Here is a 17,411-nt window from a genome sequence, read left to right as displayed (position 1 = left end):
GAATAAGGCATCTGCTAAGTACTCTTCTTTCTCTGTTGGACCTGAATGTGAGGGATACAAAATGAATGTGTCTGGGTTCATTAATGGAGAAGCAGGTCAGTTCATCCACAATTACACTATTATTTTTCTTTTTTGGGGAGGGATGAAATGAGAAACCTTTGTCTTTGTGCAGGAAATAGTCTCACTCAACAGAATGGTATGAAGTTCACCACTCTGGACAAAGACCAGGATATTTATAAGTATGGCAACTGTGCTCAAAGAGGTTTCGGAGGTTGGTGGTATGCTTCGTGCCACCATGCCAACCCTAATGGTATATACCTCTGGGGAAGTGCTGCCCCGTATTATGCTGGTATCAACTGGTTTACATGGAAAGGTTTTGCCTACTCTCTGAAGTCTATCAGCTTCAAGATACGTCCTGTAGAATCCACAGCTCCAGCAGATATCAACTGTTCCTTTTTCTCTTCTTTAACCATGAAATTGTTAATCTGGTGATGAGTAATGGCTATCTGAGATTTGTTCCCCTTTTGAATCAAAGTATGTATATACTTTACAATAAATAGACATTCCTGGCTTTTGTATCTTGCTTCATTCATAATTCCCATTCCCATTCACTAATAAGAAATATCACTGCTCTGCTGCCATCACCAACACATCACCATAAACACGAATAAACACATCTTCAACTCATTTAAAACACTGAAATGACTCCTGTGAGGCATTTACACACAGTGGAAATCTATATTTCACTTTGTAGCTGTGGTTTGGTTTAGTTTATAAGACAGGGACAGTGCACAATATACATTAACCTTAACAGGAGAGATGCATTGTACCAGGTTGTAGCATCAGTGTTCATTTCCACTTGTCAGCCATCAACTACTCTTCCTGGAGACCTATGGAACATGTTTTGGGTGGTGTGACCAAGAACGGGTAGAGCAGCTGGATTGCAGTGAGAAACACAAGTAACGATGACGGAGGCAGGTTTGGCATGGTCCACAATTTTTTATGTCTTTTTTCAGTTTTCCAAAAGTGTCAGTGCAAAAAAAGTGCGGTGCAAGACAAAAAAAATGCATGGAGGATAGAGAGCAGCAGGTCTCTCCAGCAGCAGAACATAGACTGATACAATCAGGCGACTTATATACCACTGGATAAAACCATTAAAACTCCAAGGGATGTAAAATAACCTTAGCTGTAAGTTAAAATCCTCCAATAAAATACCCATATCCAAAAAAACTATATAAAACCCAAATACAAAAAATAAAACCCTAAAACTAATTCCTAATAAAACACAAAGTGAATATCCCAATTAAAAACGAGTTCCACCCCCCACCCGATGTCCGCCGTGATGAGTCGGCCCGGAACTCTTAAAAGGTGTCTGGTCACCCGGGGAATCTTTTAGCCAGACACCTGGACGGAAAACACGGGTAAGTAAAAGCACTAACAAATAACAAACATGCACGCACATACCACTCTCACACTCTAAAATACACATGACACACACACAAACACACACAACACACAACACAGCACATTAAACAACATGGAGCTCCTCGTTGCTTAATACTTACTTCTACTTTATGAATGAAATAAACAAATAAAAGAGCTTCTGACTGAAAAGAATGACACTTGTTTAGCGGTTTATATTTCAGTGTGTTTCAGTGTCTCAGTGTGGGTCGTAAAACTTGCACCACTCAACAAAACCTTTGAGATCACCTTGAGATCATCTTTTAGGATAAAAATATTTAAAAAGTAAGAGACACTATGGCTCCATCTTGTGGTTGTTTGTGTACACTGCAGACTTAGAACTAGACAAACTTAATTCATCCACAAAGGAAATGATTTGGACACAGCAGCTCACACGTCACAATATAAAATAATAATAATAGAAAATATATAAATGGTAATAATCAATTCTAAATTGGAAGCAATACAGGTTTTGAACTATAGTTAATGGAACTCAACAGTGACTGCTTGCTCCATTTGGAAGGAACATTTCCATTCATTACAAGATTAAAGGTGCATTGTGTAACTTTTCTGGTGGAGGGTCCGACAAATGCTTTTCTTTGTGAAGATGTTATTGCCTTGTCTGGAATGTTTCACTGTATGGCATTAAACCTTTCTATCTTCATGGAGACCAAACCAGACCAAGTTACAGGTCAGATCTGTGGAGAGGCGACCTTTTCCTCTTGCTCTGAACTGCTTCGTGTTCGTGGTGTTACTGTAATGTACCATTGCACACAACCAATCCTCCTCAGGGACATGTACAAAAACACAAAATTGTGAATATTCATTTTATTTTAATTGCTTAAATAGACTTTTTATTTAATTGGTTTAAATTCATTGTATATAAAATAATAAATTAGCTTAAGTATACATTTTATAAACCTTACTTACTTTAGGACACTAAAGACCCCAACTTCGCCTATAAACCAAAACGGTAAGATCTTTACTACTACTGCATCCTTATCGAACAGATAATACTCCCTACAACTGTACAACAACTTGCCCTTATGGAACAGATAATACTCCCTACAACTGCACAACAACTCTTATTTTATTTTGACTTGTACATTTACATTTATATTATTATGTTTTATTCGACACCTGTCTCTTGCTTTTTTTGCTTCTTATTTAGAATTTATTATTACCATTTATATATTTTTTTCTTTGTTCTTATATTGTATTATGATTCGTGAGCTACTGTGTCCAAATCATTTCCCTCGTGGATCAATAAAGTCTGAGCAAATGTGATAACAACAAACATGACTATGTGTCATCAGCAGTTAAATGTCTGGATGAGGGAACATAAATACATCATATTATAACAACAATAATAAAACAATATAAAAAAAGAAAAAGATGATAGTGAGGAGAGTAAAGTTTGTTCAGCTTGAGTCCATGGAGTCCAAAGGAATTTCACACATGTAGGAATACACTGTTTGAGCTTTAGGTGCATTCATGTATTTCAGAGAATTTATGTATAATTTAAGCTCATTTTTAGACTTTATTTTAGACTTTTATTAGCCCTGGAATAACGTTACGTCTGATGTTCACCAACTGACTCCCACTATGTTATCTGCTAAGATATAGGTGCACTTTTGAGTTCAGAGGAGGTATTTCTACACAATATTACACCGAATTTGATGTGGCAAGACAAGACATTTTTACAATAAAGTTGAATTAACCCATTTGTTGGTCGCTGTTGTAGCTCCTTGTTGTGTCATTATTCCGTTTTTACCCTCTGCTACAAACTTAAACATGCACAGTTTTGATCTCGATCGATGTTTCTTCTGCTCGATAAATAATGTCTGTGAAGTGATGATGTATTTTTGACAGTAAAGTCCCGTCTGTGAATTCGTAATCGTACTGATGAAAGAGTAATCTTAAATTTTCATGTCGTGATTGTAATTCTTGAGGTCGTAACTTTTCAATTCATATTCTGATGGATAAAATACACACAATATATTTTATGTACGACTGGACTCATTCAAGAGTTTACAAATATTTATTTTATACTCAACTACAGCCAAATATAGATTTCTATCCTATTCACACGAATATTTCTGAAAGTTTTCTTACTCCATATTCCTGGCATGTGTAGCTTTCATTGTCAGTTGTGCACAGGAGATGCAGCAAAAGTCCAGCCATATGGTTACGATCCTGGATGCAGCACGGACGATTCTGGATGTGGGAAATATCCATAGATCAGACCTGAGCATTGTCCAGCTCCCGGATCACACTCTGACCGGCCCGTTTAAGCTCATTTGGAATTACAAATAAATATATTTTATAACTTGACCTCATGTATGGACTAAAGCTGCATTGCTTTTATTTTAGAGGTGTTTTTTTTTTATTACATTTTGTTGGGCAGCCTCACTTTTTCATTGCTTAGTCAGAACATAAACTCTTCCCAGTCTGAGCAGCTCATTAAAACAATGAGATTTATTGCTTTTTATAAAGAAATACAATTCATATTATGCAAAATTTTGTTACTGTATTTTCCAGGCTATTAGACGCGCTCTTAAGCCTCCAACCACATCAAAAAACGACCATGCGCCACAATCCAGCGCGCCCTATACACGAATCCACTCGAGTGTCCCAGCACGACTTCAGTAACCTACAAATCCGCACCACCCACAGAACACACAAACACACACGGAGCAGACAGCGACCGCACAGTGAAAAACACCCACAGACACACTCATCACTCCACGCCGACGAGGAACGGAACAGAGGAACGAACCGAAAAAGCGAGCGCAATGTGCCACTTCTAGACACAACTGAACAACTGAGTCACTGCGAACACGCCGACAATCCATTGGTCCCAGACAGCACCCTCCCTACACGCCACAACTGAACAAAGCCCAGAGTCACCATGAACGCCACAAACAAACAAAACCACTCACCCATCACACTGTTGGGTTTCCTTTAAAGTCCGGTGTGGTTTATTTGTGAAAAAAGTTTGAAAATAGACCATTTAATGACAGTGCGCATTATAATCCAGAACACCTAATAGCCCGGAAAATACGGTAGTTTCAGGGGATAATACTTGCGGTGTTTAAGGTGTTTAATTAATTTTAATTTGTCCAATAATAATCTCTGGGTACGTCAGAGGAACTTTGGCCCAGTTTTCAAGGTGGTTGCTAGGTAACCGTTATGGAATTCCCTAGCATGAGGTCATGATTTCTGATCAAGACGTTTTTCAGGTTTCATTTTGACCAGAATTTCATTTGACATAAATATAATGATCTTAAATGTGTTTTAGTAAAATTATTATTACTATTATTATTATGTAAAATGAGTGTAACCTGTCATATTCACTTTTACAAACTTTACAAAAAGCGCCTAATAGCCCAGAAAATACAGTAAGTATTTTGGCCCTCCACAATATTTTCTGTTTCTCATTTGGCCCCATCTAAAAAAAATAACTGCCCACCCCTGCCGTAGACTGTATACAATGTGTGTATATATATATATATATATATATATTATATATATATATATATAATTCACACGGTGTCCCAAAATTTTGACATAATTTCTCAATTTTGACAATAACCTCAAATTTTCACAGAATGTATAAAGAGGCTTATATAATAGTAGATAGGACATGTTTCTGCTTTTAAAATACCTTGACAAAATTTTGGTGTGAATTAATTTTTTTATTATGTTAGAGCATCATACAAACTACATAGTGTTTTAAGAGCGCATAATATTAGAGCACCCACCCTATGACACCCACCACATAAACATTACACCCACTATGTAAACATTAGAATACAGTACTAGTGATAATATCAGTGCAGCAGCAAAGGGCCAGATCAACAAGTCACAACAAAAGAACCAAAAGAACTGGGACACAGTAAATGGTTTGGCCAGTGGCGGAGTTAACAGTGTGGGGGCCCTAGGTGAACTTGAGTTTGAGGCCCTCACTATAATGATCTGTATATTTGTCTCATGAACAATGGGGGAAAAACAGACAATAAATATTAATATAAATTAAATATTTATTGTCTCTTTTTTCCCCATTGTTCATGAGACATGCACATCTTTATTTGAATTATGGTGGATTGCAAACTTGTCTTATTAGTTTAGTCACCTACTAGAAAACCAGAGCTGAAAGTAGTTTCATTTTTTGCTAGTACAATTACATTTTCTGTTTACATCCATTACATATGATTATGATTATAATGCATCAGTTTTATATAGCGCTTTTTTGGACACTCAAAGACACTTTACAGAGCATTATTCATTATTCACATTATTACACTTCATACCCGGTGGTGGCAAGTTACTGCTGTAGCCACAGCTGCCCTGGGGCAGACTGACAGAAGCGAAGCTGCCAATCTGCACCATCAGCCCCTCCAACCACCACCATCACTCACACACACACCACTTTCATACTAGGCAAAAAGGGTGAAGTGCCTTGCCTAAGGACACAACAGTTTTTAAGACTGGCGCCCCCCCGTGGCACCTGATTTTCCCAGTGGTCTCCCATCCAAGTACTACCCAGGCCCGACCCTGCTTAACTTCTGAGAACTGACAGGATCAGGCTTTGACAAGCTGGTATGCTATGACTATGTTTAAATCAAGGTCAAGATGATTGCTCATGTGAAAGGGGGGATGCTTTGACAGTTAAAATAGATTTGACAGATTATTATTATTTTTTTAATCCACTCTCATTTAACCCCATAATGACTGAAAATCAAATTGCTCTGAGGCCTCGGCCATTAGAGATAATAGCAAGGACAATTGTTTGGGGGCCCCTCCAGGTTCAGAGGCTCTAAGCGGCCACCTACTTTTGCCTAATGGTAGTGCAGCCTCTGGTTCTGGAGTATGGACAGTGTTGGGAAGGTGACTTTTAAAATGTATTCCCCTACAGATTACAGATTACATACCCCAAAATGTAGTTTGTAACGTAATCCATTAAATAACTTAGAGTGAGTAATGTAATCTGAATACGTTGGATTACTTGATTTGCTGTAGAGAAGCAAAGACGAGGAAATCTTCACATAAGAAGTTTTTTCTGATAAAAGTCAATAAAAAAGCCCAGACTTTACTGAACCAAATTAAAAATATTGTTGATAGAAGACGAGGAGACGAGGAGACGTGGAGACGTGGAGACGTGGAGACGCAACATGGTTTAGACCTGGTTTTACTCCTAGTTTAGTCCTGGTTTACACTTGGTTTAGACTTGGTTTAGACCTGGTTTAGTCCTGGTTTTAGATCTGATTTTAGACCTGGTTTAGACCTGGTTTAGACATGGTTTAGACATGGTTTAGTGTCTGGTAATGAGTGGAATTATCAAAAAAAAAAAAAAAAAAAAAAGGGGGGGGGGATATAGCCTAAAATGTGAAAACAGGAAAATTCCACTGTGTAATCCATTTATTTCAACAAAGTAACTGTAATCCAATTACCACTCACTGAAACTGTAACTGTAACTGAATACAGTTACTCATAATTTGTACTCTGATTACGTAACTCTGGTACATGTAATCTGTTACTCCTCAACACTGAGTATGGATAATAAGGAGGGCACAAAAGCGACATGTTTTTACTTCACCCTTATCACTATTGTGTATAATGTGCACTGAGAACTCTAAAACCAGCAGGTGGCGGCAGATGCACCAGTTAGGACACCAGCTGCCATAACACTCAAGAGGAAGAAGAAGAAGAAGAATCCCTCGCCCGTTTGCTGTTTTTTGTCGTGAGATGTGGCAACCCGGCTACCGTCCACCCACTTCCGCCTCAGTCAGCTGTCAGAGAGAGGGAGAGAGAGAGGAGGAAACAAGGGGAAAAAAAACAACAACAATCAGCCACGGACCACGGCCAAGATGTCTAACCTTTCCGACAACTTCAGCGGCTACACCATGACCCAGCTCAACGAGATCTTAGAAGACGACGAAAAACTCACGAAAATGGTTCAGGAAATGGACGAGGTGCGTACCGAACAATGCGACGTTTACGGGACTCGGTTGCGGTCCGTAAATGTTAGCCCGATCCGTCCGTCGCTCCGCTTCTCCTCCTCCCATCCTTTTGTTTTGTTTGCCTAAAATACGTAACGGGAAATCGCCCTACACGCTCATTTCGGTGTGGTTTAACTTTTAAGGACGATTCGGCGTTGTTAAATGTGTTTACAGCCGCGAGATCCGACGTAGATGTCGGAACAAAGCGTCGGAAAGCCGAGTTAGCATTGTCTCAAGTTTGGACCCACGAGGATTGGCATTCATTTGCGGCATTGTCGTTTGTCTCCAGTGCCCTCTTCTTGACCAAAGGGCCTCGCTGCATTCACAAAACATTGCGTGTGAGGAAGTGGCGCACAATCGTGACTTTATTCGACCAAAAAATGACAATAAGTTAGTTGAAAATACGCTGATCTTTAGTCCCGACACTGTAAGCCTTTCTCCTTAAAACGAAACTTATTGTATGTTTTATGTTTTTTTTAGATGCTGATTACATCTTATTAAGTCACTGTTAAGATCTGTTTTTACTTTAAGAAGAAAAATTATAGATATTGGTAGGAATGTAACAATATCCAAATCTCTCGGTACGATATTATCACGATATGCATCTCACGGTACGATATTTTTATTGCGATATTTTGAACAGGCTGATATAATTGTAGATGAGACACTTTTTTGTTTTAAAAATACCTTGACAAGATTTTGGTGTGAATTTTTTTCCATCATAATCCCAAGAATTCAAGTCAAAAACGTATCTCATGTTATCTGCACTGAAATGAATCATGGGAGATGTAGTTCCCGGTGTTGAAAACCATGCATTTAAGCAAATAAACTTGTCATTTGATCTATTTTGACAGCCCACGATATTATTGAGAGACTTTTGACGATCACAATATTTTGGTTATTGTTACATCCCTAAACTTCTTAAATTGTCTATGATTCTTGTATAATCGTGAATACTCTAATACATGGCTTTAAAAGGGAATTGGAACGCTTTAAAGATGCATTATTGAGCTTTTCTGGTATAGGCTTGGCCACCTGCTTGTCTCCGTAAAGGCAGTAGTAATTGCTTGTCTGGAATATTGCACAATTTGGCACAAAACCTCACAACTGTATTATTACCAACCACAGACAGAGAGTGTCCCAGTTTTTGATTTTGAAAATCAGGTCACCCAAATGTAGCTTGTATTTGTACTGTTCAAATACATCAGAAAGACTTGAGTCCTGACATCTGGCGAGCGGGGATGCCTCCGCAGATGTGACCCGTAACTTGGCCTGGTTTGCCATGGAGATCGAGAATGGTATGATGTAGAAGATTCAAGGTAAAGCAATAACATTTTGATTGACACCAAAAAAAAAAAAAAAAAAAGTTCAAGCGTGTTTTGAAAATTTCTGGTGGATTCCCTTTGAAAGCTTTTCTCCATGGAGATGTTACTGCTTTGTCTGGAAAGTTTCAGAGTATGGCATTAAACCTTTCTATCTTCATGGAGACCACCAGACCAAGTTACAGGTCAGATCTGTGGAGAGGCGATCCCACTCACAGTCAGAATGTCTGGTTTTCTTGGTATTTTTAATGACATCTCCATAGAAAAGAGCAGGTGACGGACTCTTAACCCAAAAGTTACACAGTGCTCGTTTTAAAATTTATATAGACCTGGTTCTGTCTTAATTTAGAACGGATAATTGTGGCCCATAATTCTCAGAAAAGACTTCATATAATTGTGGCTTAAACCTGTTTTTGACCTAGTTCAGTTTCCCGATACCTATTGTGTACATTCATGCGCCAATGGGCCAGAGAAGCAAACTTCCTTTTTTTATTATTAACTAAACGTATGCTCTATTTATATAAAGCCATTTATGTAGTGAATAATTAACACACTGATAATTCATTGCTTTTCTGTTTCAAGAGGCTTTGGACTCTAGCCTTGTTAAATAACTTGAGCGTGGTGTAATTTACAGTATGTGTGGTCGGGGCGATGGCTGTACGCTGATAAGCAGCTGATAAAACCAAACATTTTTCCATTCAAAAGACATTATTTTCCTTCGACTAAACACTGCAGACACATATTTGGCATAGCGTTAAACGTGGAAGAGTTAGAGTTATATAATACTTAGACTTAGACAAACATTATTGATCCACAATGGAAATTATTCCACACATCACAATATAACACAATAAGAAATAGAAAAACATATAAATGGTACTAATAAATTCTAAAAAAATAAGTAGAAAAAACAGAGATGTCCAGTAGTGCATAATTATATAAATGTACAAGTTATCGTATTGTCAAAAGTAATATCATGGGCTGCCACAATATATTGGATTACAAGTTTCTTTGCTTAAATTCATTGTTTTAGTGCAGTAATGGCTAAATAACAAAAACAAAACAGAGAACTACATATCTCATGATTCCTTGCTCTGTTTTAGTCCAATCTACATCATGAACTAAATTGGATTTTCACAATTTTCTTCTTCCACAGAATTTCGTAATGAATATCGTACCGTGAGATGCAGATCGTGAATATATCGTATCAAGAGATTTGTATATCGTTACCTCCCTAGTAAAAGTAATATATACAAGTTATATACAAGAGGTTGTAGGGAAAAAATATAAAAAGTACATATGGCTCAATGACATGTTGAGTTTTCTGTCCAATTGCAATTTCTTCATTTAAAAAGGTTCAAACACCTTGACAAGACTTGATCCAAAGAGCTAAGGCTACGTTCAGACTGCAGGGCTTAATGCTCAGTTCGGATTTTTTGTGTGAAATTCGATGTTTTTGCGAGGTCGTTCACATTTCCAATTAAATGCGATTTGTATGTGATCCCCTGTGTGAACGTTAAACGGCCCAAAAGTGTCCCGCATGTGCACCTGGAGATTTTAAAGTTCCTCTCGTACCGGACACAGAACATGAACAACTTACTTGTTTTAAGGAGGAGATTGAGAAGGACGAGGTTTTTGGCCGTGGTGTTTTGTGGGACAGTCTGTTGAAAGGAACATGTGGATGTGGAGACGTTGCCAAGAGTGGTGGGATAGCGATGTGCTTCGCTTCAGTGACACGGAGTTCATTAACAATTTTCATATGACGAGAAGAACGTTTGTGTACATTTGTGGCTTGTTGATAACGTGTAGGTCGGATGAATGCACCTTGACCGTTCAGACTGAAGTCACATGTCAAAAGATCGGATATGTATCGTTTCAGGAGCACATATCCAAGTGTCCTGGGTCACATTTGAAAAAATCGGATCTGTGTCGTTCAGACTGTCATTAAAAGATCAGATACAGGAACATAGAGGCCAAAAAAATCGGATTTGGGTCACTTCCAGCGGCAGTGTGAACGTAGCCTTAAAAGTGCTTAGAACAGTTATTTCTTCATGTAGTCTGCAATGGAACGGCGCAAAGGATGATGGTCAATGTAGTTCCATCAATTTTTTTTAGCTATTGCTGAACCATAACTACTAATTAAGCGAAGAGAGTTGTAATTTGATATAGTGATGGCCCATGATATTATTGAGAGACTTGATGATATGATACCATGATATCTTGGTTATTGTTACATCCCTATAGGCAAAAGCTCTCAGAATTATGCCATATCGCTTTGTATCGGACCCAAACTGCACTCACAAGACTCCACCTGCACAGGAGCTCATTATTATTAAAAAGCAGAACGAGCAAACAGTGTGTTTACAGACAGGTGACTTTGTTTAATCTGCTTTTTTGCATATACCAAAAATACAAACTCTTCTGCTAAATCACCAACTTCTCTTTTCCACTGTTGGTCCATATAAATCTTTATAAATAATAATTTCATCGACTAACACACCATTGACGTCTGGTGCACTTTGTAACTTTTTGGTTGGGGGATATGTTATTGCTCTGCCTGGAATGTTCCACAGTGTGACATTAAACACTTCTACTTTACATTTATTCAATTACAGGTGGTTTTATAGCTCAAAAATACCTAGAAAAACAGAGCAGGGTTGCCTCTCCGCAGATCTGACCTGTAACTTAGTATGGCATTAAACCTTTCTATCTAAACGGAGACCAAACCAGACGGGGAAACATTCCAGACAAAGCAATAACATCTCAATAGAGAAAAGCATCTGACAGACCTTCCACCAGAAAAGTTACATAATGCACCAGGTTTTTATCATTCTACAATTTGGACTTAGTTTGGCAGTGTAATACTTCATGATAGATTTATACCAATTGAGAAGCAATTTGTGAAGAGAAGTTGAAAAGATGTTGAAAATTACAGGAATATGGGAAAATTCTGTCCAAAAGTTTGGTACAATTTACACATAAGCAACACTTTTCAGATAATTTAAACATTATTTCAACAAAATAAAGGTGTTTGATTACATTTTAATTTGTCCAGTAATAATCTCTGTGTACGTCAGAGGAATTTTGGCCCAGTTTTCAATGTGGTTGCTAGGTAACAATTATGGAATTCCCTAGCATGAGCTCATGATTTCTGATCAAGACATTTTTCAGGTTTCATTTGGACCAGAATTTCTTTTTACATAAATATAACAATCTTAAATGCATTTTAGTGAAATTATAACTATTATTATTAACTTTTAGAAACTTTCAACTTAGAAACTTTCAACTTTTCCAAAACTTCTGTAGGCCTGTAGGTCATGATAACAAATACCGTATTTTTAGTCACATCAGCCAAAAAATGTGTAATGAAGAAGAAAACAAACATAAGTCGCACTTTTTGGGGTAAATTGATTTTATAAAATCAGAGACCAGGAACTGACATTTCCTGCGGACTGTTAATGTCACATATGAACAGTTCTTTAGATAAACTATAACATAAACAACAGAACAAGTTTACCAAACTCTCCATCTCACTCCAAATCACTAAATCCATTAAATTTTTCATCCTCGGTGTCACTTCTGAACAACTTCTCTTCTGCGTTGCTGTCGTCAGACTCCGTGTCAGTTCCAGTTAGAAATATTCAGGCCTTTCTGAATCCCAACAGGATGGTTTTGGTATCACTGAAGTCCAGGCTTTTTTGATCCAAAGTTACATGATGCACTCTCCCAGTCGCTGTGAAGCTGTGTTCTCCATCCACGCTTTCCGCTAGTCCCTCACAAGTTTCTCGCTCACTCCAAACTTTCTTTCTGCTGCTCGATTACGTTTTGGGCTGAATATTTCACTACTTGCAGCAGGACAGAGGCTCATTCTGCAGGAGACATGTGCAGTAGAGTGAAGTGACAGTGGTGCAGTAGTAACAGGAGCAGCAGATACTGACACACAAGACTAGAACCTCTCACTGTGAACATTTTAATATATAAGTCGCACCAGAGTATGAAAAAAACCTGCGACTTATAGTCCGAAAAATACGGTACTGAAGTGTGGTAAACTGCTCATAAAAATAGAGAATAAACGATGATACTGAAACTAATTGACTATTTTAAATAAACTTTTAAAAGGTGGACTATCAAACTTTTTGACTGGGGGTCTGTCACTATTTGGACAGACAAAGCAATAACACCATGAAGAAAAGCATTTGACGGACCTGCCACCAGAAAAGTTACACACTGCACCTTTAACGCCTACAGCCCTAACAGTTGCGATGACTTACTACTCCTCCCACCATTTGCACTGCTGCTGTGCGTGAAGGAGGAACACAATAAAAGTGACGTTGTAAATAGCCCTGTCATGGAACACATTTGTCCTTGAGAGTTCAGGGATTTAAAGGTGCATTGTGTAACTTTTCTGGTGGACGGTCCGTCACCTGACTGGAATGTTCCACAGTATGACATGAAATAGAGCTGGGCGATATGGAGCAAAAAATATATCTCGATATATTTTGCCAGCGTAAGGAGCTCTGTGGTTTCCCACAATCCACTGTAGATCAAACCCAACGTTTCCAAACACTATTGTACAAGTTACACATAAACTTCTACATAAATAAACTTTACATTACTAAATTTTATAACGTATAAACTAGGGATTACATTCATTTTAATTGACAAACTGAATGTAGGTTGCTGTGTGTAGCGTGACCAAACAGGGGTCTGTACATGTAGCTCTCTGCACTCAGAAGGAGCGAGCAAACACAAACAGTCGGTCAGTCTGCAACGCAAATGCGTATTTAACGATGATTTGTACAAGAAATTCCAGGCTTTCTGTTGCGTTCGGGACAAGTGTGAGTCCATGTGCACAGTGTACAAAGCAGCACATATGTTTCGGTGTCCAGTGGGAAAAAGTTTTGCCAGGTGAGAGAAGCGCAATGTCGATGACGAGTCCCCACCTCCCTCCCCCCGTACGGTGTCCTGGTTTTGACAAACGCTAATATGGTCACACTAACCTGTATTCCACTGAGTCATGTCTTTTAATCCGACAGAAGTTGAACCACATCAGCGACACAAGAGCTGTAGTTTTATCTTCGCTTAGTTTATGCAAATTAGCGATGTGGTTTTAAGTTTAGTTTCTGTGAGAGTTGCGCAAAACTGCATTAAACACATTATAATATCAAACGGATTGATGTGGCTCTAGAGTCGTTACGGTTTATATGTCGTAAAGTTGAATTTATTTATGCAGATTAGTAGTGCAGATAGTAATATTAATGATGATCATTTTAATATAAAAACGTTAATGATTAATCGATAATCGAGCGTTAATTCTTCCGACGATCGATTAAGAAAATTTCATCGAATGCCCATCCCTAGTATAAACCATAACGACACTAGAGCCACATCAGCCCGTTTGACATTATTATGTGTTTAATGCACTTTTACGCACTTGTGTTTACGTTTTACAGAAATGAAACTTAAAACCACATGGCTCATTTGCATAAACAACGCGCTTCTTGTGCTGTTAATGCTTCTTGTGCATTAACAGCTTCTTTCGGACTAAAAGACATGACTCGATAGAATATGAGGATGTTCTGCTGATGGTTTTGTCTGTAAATGGTGGAAAAGTTTCGTGGTGCTAGAAGCTTTTCACTGGTACCAACTTTGGGCATTCACGGTGATAATGAGGAGTGAATGAGACACGAGCGAACAAAATCAGGGAGGCGAGGGCGAAGACAGAGAAGACAAGTGAAGCAGCAAAATCAGAATTAATTATTATTATGATATGTCAGAATCCATATCGAGTTTTAAAAAAATTTCGATATATTTAAAATATTGAGATATCGCCCACCCCTAACATGAAACTTCTCTATGTTACATGTATTGAATTACAGTGGGGTTTTATAACTCAAAAATGCAAATACCTAGAAGAACAGGCATGTAACTTGGTCTTCATGAAGATCAAAAAGTTCTATACTCTCCTGTGAAATACTCCAGAAAAAGCAATAACATCTCCATGGAGAAAAACATTTGACAGAACGTCCTCCAGAAAAGTTAAACAATGCACAGTTAAGGACAAATTAAAATGTAATAAAACACCTTTATTTTGTTCCTTATGTAAATTGTGATGAACTTTTGGACAAAATTCTTCTGTTAATGCTGTAGAACTTTCTACTTCACAAATTGCTTCTTAATTGGTATAAAACTCAAATCATTAATATATATACTGTACTGACTGCTACTACGCCAATAACTGAAAGATTGAAGTTATTTTTAGGGGTCAGGATTTATCTTGTGTACTTTTTCCATTGTTCAAATGGGGGAGAATTTGTGATTGTTCTGTTCTATAATAAGGTTTGAGCTGTAGGGAGTTGAATAGGCGACTTCTGTGACTCATTAGATACTAGACAATGTGTCAGTCTGACTTTTATTTCTCACAGGTCATGTTTTTAAAGACAATTTTAAAGGTGCACGTGTAACTTTTCTGGTGGAGGGTTGGTCAAGAGATGGCTTTGGCTAGAATGTTTCACAGTATGGCATTAAACATTTCTATCTTCATGGAGATCGAATCAGACCCGCTCACAGTCAGAATGTTTGTTTTTCTAGGGATTTTCGAGCTATAAAACCACCTGTAATTGAATAAATGTAAGGTAGAGCTGTTTAATGACACACTGTGGAACATTCCAGGCAGAGCAATGATATATCCTTCGAAACGTGAACGTGATGGACCTTCAACCAAAAAGTTTCATAGTCCCCCTCTTTTAAAAGTGTATTTAGAATAGTCAGTTAGTTTCAGTATCATCGTTTATTCTCTATTTTCATGAGCAGTTCAGTATTTGTTATTTGTTATTTCTCATGACCTACAGGCCTACAGACGTTTTGAAAAATTTAGGTTCTGTAAACGTGAATATGACAGGTTAGACTCATTTTACATAATAATAATTTTACTAAAACACATTTAAGATCGTTATATTTATGTCAAATGAAATTCTGGTCAAAATGAAACCTGGAAAAAGTCTTGAACAGAAATCATGACTTCATGGCAGGGAATTCCATAATTGTTACCCATTGAAAACTGGGCCAAAATTCCTCTGATGTACACAGAGATTATTACTGGACAAATTAAAATGTAATGAAACGTGTCTGAAAAGCGTTGGTTATGTGTTTTAGAACTCTCTACTTCCTGTAATTTTCATCATACCTTTCAACTTTTCTTCACAAATTTCTTCTTAATTGGTATAAAACTGTCATTATAAGTATTATCCCACCAAACTATTGTATTTTCCGGGCTATTAGCCGCTCTGGATTATAAGGCGCACTGTCATTAAATGGTCTATTTTCGAATTTTTTTCACAAATAAACCGCACCAGACTTTAAAGGAAACAACAGTTGGATGTGTGAGTGGTTTTGTTTGTTTGGTGTGTTCACGGTGACTCTGGGCTTTGTTCAGTTGTGGCGTGTAGGGAGGGTGCTGTCTGGGACCGCTGGATTGTCGGCGTGTTCGCAGTGACTCAGTTGTTCAGTTGTGTCTAGAAGTGGCACATTGCGCTCACTTTTTCGGTTCCTCCGTTCCGTTCCTCGTCAGCGTGGAGTGATGAGTGTGTCTGCAGGTGTGTTTGGCTGTGCGGTCGTTGTCTGCTCCGTGTGTGTTTGTGTGCACTGCGGATGGTGCAGCATTATAGTTTACTGAAGTCGTGCTGGGACACCGGAGTGGATTCGTGTATAGGGCGCTCTGGATTGCACAGTCGTATTTTGATGGGGTTGGAGGATTAAGAGCACACCCAATAGTGCGGAAAATACGGTAAGTCAAAATTGTAGAATGCTTAAAAACCTGTCATACACAGTTAAAAGTAAATTGTGTTACTTTTCTGGTGAATGTTATTGCTTTGTCTGGAATGTTCCACAGTATAGCATTAAACCTTTCTATCTTCATGGAGACCAAATCAGACCAAGTTACAGGTCAGATCTGTGGAGAGGCAACCCTGCTCACAGTCAGAATGCTTGTTTTTCTATTTTTTTTGAGCTATAAAACCACCTGTAGTTGAATAAATGTAAAGTAGAAGTGTTTAATGTCATACTGTGGAACATTCCAGGCAGAGCAATGACATCTCCATAAAAACAAGCAGGTAATGGACCCTCCACCAGAAAAGTTACACAACGCACAGATACAAGTGGTTTTACTTACAGAGCAGTTTAGAGTGAACAAAGGCGTGTGTCATTGCTGTAATGTGAGAGCACTGAGAACTCCAGGACTTCTGTAGGCTCCCACTGACGGCAACGCTCTCTGCCAACACCAACCACAAACGGCACTTATTTAAATATTTAAATACATGGAGCATGGGGTAGAGGAGCAACTGGGGATGGGCACGATTAGTCAACTAACTGATAATTGATCGTTAAGGATTTCGTTGATCACGTTCATTTTTAATCAACAAACCATATGTAGGTTTGTGTGTGTAGCGTAAGGAGACGAGGCTGCGTCTGACACAAATGCTGGAGTTGTGCCTCACAGTTCCACATTTGGGCTCTGGCTCCTTGGAGACACTGTTCCACTCAGTAAGTGTGTTTACAGCACATCAGTGTCCCGAGGATGATCGGGGTTTCTGAGTATCCTGGTTTCATCCTGGTTACTGCAACATAC

General features: G+C 38.3%; 1 protein-coding gene across 1 annotated transcript in view; it reads left to right on the top strand.

The window, feature by feature from the left end:
- The first annotated feature begins 7,233 nt into the window (after window positions 1-7,233).
- Window positions 7,234-17,411, top strand: part of vps37ba (VPS37B subunit of ESCRT-I a) — a 42,686-nt gene continuing 32,508 nt past the window's right edge. The window contains exon 1 of the mRNA XM_055161395.1: window positions 7,234-7,436. Within this exon, the coding sequence (XP_055017370.1) occupies window positions 7,332-7,436 (105 nt within the window). The 5' untranslated portion in view covers window positions 7,234-7,331. The remainder of the gene's footprint in view (window positions 7,437-17,411) is intronic.

This window comes from Boleophthalmus pectinirostris, unplaced genomic scaffold (genome assembly GCF_026225935.1).
Source record: "Boleophthalmus pectinirostris isolate CB_2022bp ecotype Guang Dong unplaced genomic scaffold, ASM2622593v1 HiC_scaffold_4, whole genome shotgun sequence".
Classification (NCBI taxonomy): Eukaryota; Metazoa; Chordata; class Actinopteri; order Gobiiformes; family Gobiidae; genus Boleophthalmus; species Boleophthalmus pectinirostris.
Note: the sequence above shows the minus strand (reverse complement) of the source record. Positions and strands in the feature narration are given on the sequence as shown.